Source organism: Leopardus geoffroyi, chromosome B2 (genome assembly GCF_018350155.1).
Source record: "Leopardus geoffroyi isolate Oge1 chromosome B2, O.geoffroyi_Oge1_pat1.0, whole genome shotgun sequence".
Taxonomy (NCBI): Eukaryota; Metazoa; Chordata; class Mammalia; order Carnivora; family Felidae; genus Leopardus; species Leopardus geoffroyi.
In genome coordinates this window covers 141,854,931-141,860,930 of record NC_059332.1, presented here as the reverse complement: position 1 = coordinate 141,860,930, position 6,000 = coordinate 141,854,931, and the positions used below count along the sequence as shown (strand labels likewise).

The 6,000-nt window shown below is 42.4% G+C and overlaps 1 protein-coding gene across 3 annotated transcripts in view; it reads left to right on the top strand.

The window, feature by feature from the left end:
* Positions 1-317: 317 nt before the first annotated feature.
* The window catches only part of TMEM242 (transmembrane protein 242), a 30,343-nt gene continuing 24,660 nt past the window's right edge, over positions 318-6,000 (top strand). For all 3 annotated transcript variants that reach the window (XM_045500142.1, XM_045500143.1, XM_045500144.1), the window contains exons 1-2: positions 318-422; positions 1,409-1,509. In XM_045500142.1, the coding sequence (XP_045356098.1) occupies positions 335-422; positions 1,409-1,509 (189 nt within the window). In that variant the 5' untranslated portion in view covers positions 318-334. The remainder of the gene's footprint in view (positions 423-1,408; positions 1,510-6,000) is intronic.

Below are 6,000 nucleotides of genomic sequence, written 5' to 3'. Positions count from 1 at the left end.
GCTCACTGCCTCCTAGAGTCAGGGCCGAGCACTGTTTGAAAAAGACCGTATTCAAGTGCAGCGATCATCACTCTGGAGCAGGCAAATGATCTAACCTGGAGCCGGCCTGGGAGGACACCACCCTCGGGGCTGGGGTGGGGTCACCACGGGCAGCCACCTTGTTGTCCTCGCCCGTCGGCGGGGGAAGAGAGAGGGTTTGGGGTGAGCCGCCATTCCCCGGACCAGTATTCAGAACGCACAGGGAGAGGAGGTAGCGGAACCTTTGTCCTCCGCCTCACTCTCGCTTCCACCCGGACTCAGTTGGCGTCGGACGCAATTGCGGAGGCCTAGAAACATGGAGGCGGCGGGTGCTGGGGCTGGGCAGCCGTCCTCTCGTCTGGAGGCTCCGGAATCTACAGACGATCGGCTTTTCCTGATTAAAGGTGTGGTGTGGTGTGGTGAGGTGCTGGTTCCCGGGCGAGCTCACCCTGGGCCTGCGCCGAAGCCTCCATTTCCACACACACCCGGCCCTGGGAGACTTTCCCTTGGGCTGCCGCTGAGTTTAGCCGGTGGGGACGGGGATCAGGGGTCGTGCCCACTGGAATCTCCCCTGGGCTTGGGGCTGGTCCCTCGAGATGTCGTGTGTGCTGCATTTCCCCCATCACTCTGCAGTTTCTCTCGTGCCGTCCCCTTTCGAACTCCCACTATCTCGTCGTTCCCCCCCCCCCCCCCCCCGGAGAAAAACTTCCTGGCACCATCCGGGTGAAGAGGGTAAGGGACCCTGCGATGATTCTCACCACTTGGGAACGGATACCTCAGGATGACCGCAAGCACCAGAGGTTTCACATTGCTATTGTTTATGTTTGGCAAGAGCTGCCTAGTTAGCGTTTCTCAAATTTCAGAAGGGACTTAAAATGTAATTTTTTATAGTTTTTAAAATTACTATAATAATTTTAAAGAGAGAGTGCACCAGTGGGGGACAGTGGCAGAAGGAGAGAGAGAATCTTAAGCAGGCTTCAGGCTTAATTCAGAGCCTATTGTGGGTCCCAATCCCAGGACCTTGGGATCATGACCTGAGCCAAAATCAGGTCCCAGGCTAAACCCACTGAGTCACCCAGGCACCTCTAAAATGTAATTTAAAGGAGCGCCTAAAATGTAATTTAAAGGAGTGCCTGGGTGGCTCAGTGGTTTAAGCCACCAACTTTTGGTTTCAGCTTAGGTCATGATCCCAGGGTAGTGAGATCCAGCCCCTCCTTGGGTACACTGAGCACAGAGCCTGTTCATAATCTCTCTCTTTAAAAAAAAAAAAAAAAAAAAAAAGGTCTGAAACTTATTTGTGTATGTCCTCTTAACTTAAGGTGTTTTGTTTTTTTTTTCCTCCCTTTAATCCCTCTCACCCTCCATGCCCTACCCCCAAAACTCTTGGCAGGTGGAGTTTTCCTTGGTACTGTTGCTGCAGCAGGAATGGTAGCCGGATTTGTTACAACATTATCATTGGCTAAAAAGAAAAGCCCTGAATGGTTCAATAAGGTTTGTGACAAGGACATCCATTAATAGCAGTGTTACTGCTTACAGATAGCTGGTAGCCAGTGTGCACGGGGGAAGTGAAAAAAATGTTGGTGGCCTTTCATATTGTTTTAAGAAGTAAACCTGTGTCCACCTATAGATTCAAGAAGTGTACAAATTATTGGTCTTTATTTTCATTAAAGTTTTTTTCATGTTTATTTTTGAGAGAGCAAGAGCAAGCAGGGGAGGGGCAGAGAGAGAGGGAGACGCAGAATCTGAAGCCAACTCCAGGCTCCGAGCTGTCAGCACAGAGCCTGGTGTGGGGCTCAGACTCACAAATCAGGAGATCATGACCTGAACCGAAGTCCAAGGCTTAACCAACTGAGCCACCCAGGCACCCCTATTTCCATTTAAAAAGATGTATTTAATTACGTGCTTTCTTAAATTTTAGCAGAACGAGACTAAATCTGGGTAATTCCCTATGAGTTGTTAGAGGCTCCAGTATTTTATGTGCCACTAAGAAAAAAAAAAAAAGTAATGCCATCATTAACTCTTGACATAATACTGATCGCCAGAGGCATTTCGTTTTATTTTTTAAAGTAAACTTTACACCCAACGTGGGGCTTGAACTCATGACCCTAAGATCAAGACTCACATGTTCTACTGACTGAGCCAGCCAGGCACCAGAGGCATTTCTGTTTCAAAAATGTTACATTGTTGAAGTAAAGTGCGTCTTGTCATCAATGAAAAACATAGGTCAGCTTCTTGAACCCAGAGACCACACATGCGTGTGCACTGCGGCAGCCCTGCTCCCCAGAAAAGGGCCTGACACACAGGTGCTCAATAAGTTTTGGTTGAATGACCATAACCTACTTATGGCAGAAAATTCTTACTCCATGAACAAGATTGAGTGATCACTCATGTGGACATATCTACCTCATTTCCCCAGTTGGTGAGGATTTTTCTTTACGTTGAGTTGTTACTTGTTGGCGTGTGTTGTCCTGTCTCTGCCCTCTCCGTCCCATATGGTGTATTTATCCATTACTTTATTGCTTCAACAAGTGTTAACTTGGGGATCTTTTACGTGTCAGGCATTGTGCTTGCTAGGAGCCGGAGATACAGAGATGAGCAAAATATCTGCCCTTCAGGAAGCTAGCATCTGGTGCAGGAGACGGATATTAAACAAGTATTTACACAGTTAACTGTATAATTACAACTTGAAGAGCAGTGTTACGTGAAAATCATAAACCAGTCGAGTTCTCTTTCCACTTCAAGTTGCGGTCCATAGAAACTCTTTGGGAGATCTGTAACAGCAAAACTGTTTTCATAATAACACTCAGACATTTGTACTAATGGTATGGAAGCAGTCGGGGGTAAAGCTGCTGGTGCCTTGGTGTAATCAAGGCAGTGACTCCAAACTACTAGCAGTCACTGTGTCTTTCATTACCATGCACCTGTAGTTTAAAAAAAAAAGCCATAATTGCATAAGACTGCCCTTGTTAAAGCAGTAAAATTATTAATTTTATTAAATCTTAACCCTTGAATGTACCTCTGTAATATTCCATGTGAAGGAATGGGCGGTAGGCGGAAAGCACCAAAGAAAGATGTGTTTCTCCAGGAAAAGCAATTGTGTGATTAAGTTGCATGCTGAACTAGCTGCTTTTTTTTCCCATGTAATATCATTTTCGTTTGAAAGAGCAACTGACACACTATAGTTACTCAGAAGTGGGTATTTGACAGACATTTCCTTCAAAATGAACAAAACGAGCCTGTGTCTCTTCAGGCAAGCACTGTTGGTGTTTGTTGCCAGTGGTAAACTTCGAGCTTGCAAGTGAAAAGTAGATTTTAGGAAACTTGTATCTGCCATTCTGATCTTGATAGGTGCTCAATACTTAAAGGCTTTTCTGGTGAGATTGGTGGTAATATCAATGATGTGAAATTTTAAATATTTAATAAGAGGTGTCAACATTGGGGAGATCTACATAACTTGGTTAATCAATATTTTCTGAACGATCATAATGCATGGATGAAAGCCCCATTTGAAGTACAGAATAGACTAATGGATTTTTTTTTTTAATTTTTTTTTTTCAACGTTTATTTATTTTTGGGACAGAGAGAGACAGAGCATGAACGGGGGAGGGGCAGAGAGAGGGAGACACAGAATCGGAAACAGGCTCCAGGCTCTGAGCCATCAGCCCAGAGCCTGACGCGGGGCTCGAACTCACAGACCGCGAGATCGTGACCTGGCTGAAGTCGGACGCTTAACCGACTGCGCCACCCAGGCGCCCCTAGACTAATGGATTTTAATGTAGCAAAGTAGAAAAATTCATCAGCGTGACTTCAGATTCCAAAGTGCAGCAATCTGTGAAGTTTGGGTGTAGCATCAGAAAAGAAAGGCTATTAAAATACTCGTCCCTGGGGCATCTGGGTGGCTCAGTCAGTTAAGCCTCAGAGTCTTGATCTCAGCTTAGGTCATGATCTCACAGTTCCTGAGTTCAAGCCCTGCATCAGGCTCTGAGCTGACAGCCTGCAGCCTGCTTGGGATTCTCTCTCTCTCTCTCTCTCTCTCTCTCTGCCCCTCCCCTGCTCAAAACAAACAAACAAACATTAAAAAAAAATACTTGTCCCTTTTCTAACCACATATCTCTGTAAGGCTGGATTTTATTCAGATACTTGAAAAACATATTGCAACAGATTGAATACAGTAGCATTTATGAAAATTCATCTGTCTTTTATTAAGCCAGATTTCTAAAAGCTTAAGAAAAATGTGAAACATTGCCTCCTTGCACTAAATTCTTTTGTAAGATAGTTGTTTATATTAAATAGGTTTACATTAATCTATATTGGCTTTATTTTTAAATGAAGTAATATATAAAACTTAAGAATTTCTTAGTCTTAATTTCCAATATATTAAATATTAATAGATATAATCCACACAATCAGAAATCTTTGGGATCCAAGCATAAATGGATCCTGAAACCAGAAAGTTTGAGAACCACTGGCCTTGATGTTAAATATGTTGTGTACAGCTCCACCTCCCCTCTGGGGAAGCATTTGAATTAGAGTATTACCATTGATCCAGACTCTGAGAGGTAAAGGTTTGTAAAGGAGCTCAGAGGTTCTGAAGCAGTTAATACATTTACACTGAGCAAGCACACATTTAAGGATACCACTCAGGCAGTGTACTTCAGAGTCCCTGCGTGGCAGTTTTCTCTGGCATTGATAGTGATAATGATACCTAACATTTGATGCTTGCCATGTGCTAGCTGCTACTGTAAGGGTTGGGTTCACTTAACCCCCATCTCAACCCTGTGAGGTACTGTTACTGTATTGTCCCCATTAAACTGTGGCACACATGGATTAAACAGCTTGCTCACCATGGCGATGTCTCCATCTTTGACTATTTTTGGAGAAGAAATTATTTGTAGCCACTTTTCACTTTTTATTTAAATAATCTTCTGCCCGGAATCTAGCTATTATTTATAATACAGATTCAGATTGCAACTCAGAACTTGAAAATGATCAGCTTTTAGTTGGGGACTGCCTACACTGCTTTTATTTCAGGTGGATGATCATCATTTCTTTAAAGTCTTAATTTCATTGTCTTAGCTGAGTCCCATGCTAGAAAACTTGGAGTTGAAAGGCAATAGTAAGTGATGAATGAGCATTTTTCTTTGTCCTTTGTTGAATCAACAGAGAAAGGTATAAGCTAAGGTGGCTTAAAAAAAAAATACATGTACATATGTAATACATATATAATTTCCGTCCTTCCCAGGGAAATAAGGAACTTTTAAGTTTTCTAAAATAAAAATTAGGCACCTAAATTGACCTTGGTTTAATAATATTTGGTTAATGGTGCTGCTTCTGGATGAAAATTCAGGCCAATTAGAAGTTAGTGAATTTATATGAGCTGTGTAGTATCCAGAAAAACGCTCTGAAACTATAGCATCATGAGAAAAGGGATAAGAGAGTTGTTTTATCATAGAAAATGGCTAAAGAAAAATCTCTTGAAAAATCTGGTTGGGTCTCATATCTACAAAAAAGTGGTAAGTCAGCAAATATTGAGTATCTACTGGGTCAAGGCATGGAGATCCAGATAAACCAAGCGTTTCTATGTGCTACCAGTAACATTCATAGTCACAACACCTGTGCTAAAATCCTTTATTCAACAGGTTGAGCAATATAAAGAAAATTATTATAAAAAAGAAAGTCTGGAGTAAATGGAAATACATTTCTAGAAGAAGACAACGTAAATTTTCTATCTCATCACATTAGCCAATCAGTTTGATGACATTCTAATGGACTTGGAGGAATCTTGACAGAATGTTATAGGGTTTTTCTGGAAGAATTATAGTAAAAATAGCAAAGAAGTTTTGGGGGGAAAACCCAGCAATCAGTGCCTTCAGTGATGGGGTGGTTATTCCCTTTTGAAGGTGTGTTGCGTTCTTACTCATCTCTAGTCACATTTGTATGCTGATAGTCTGAAAGTTGTTCTATTATTATGATTATAGATTT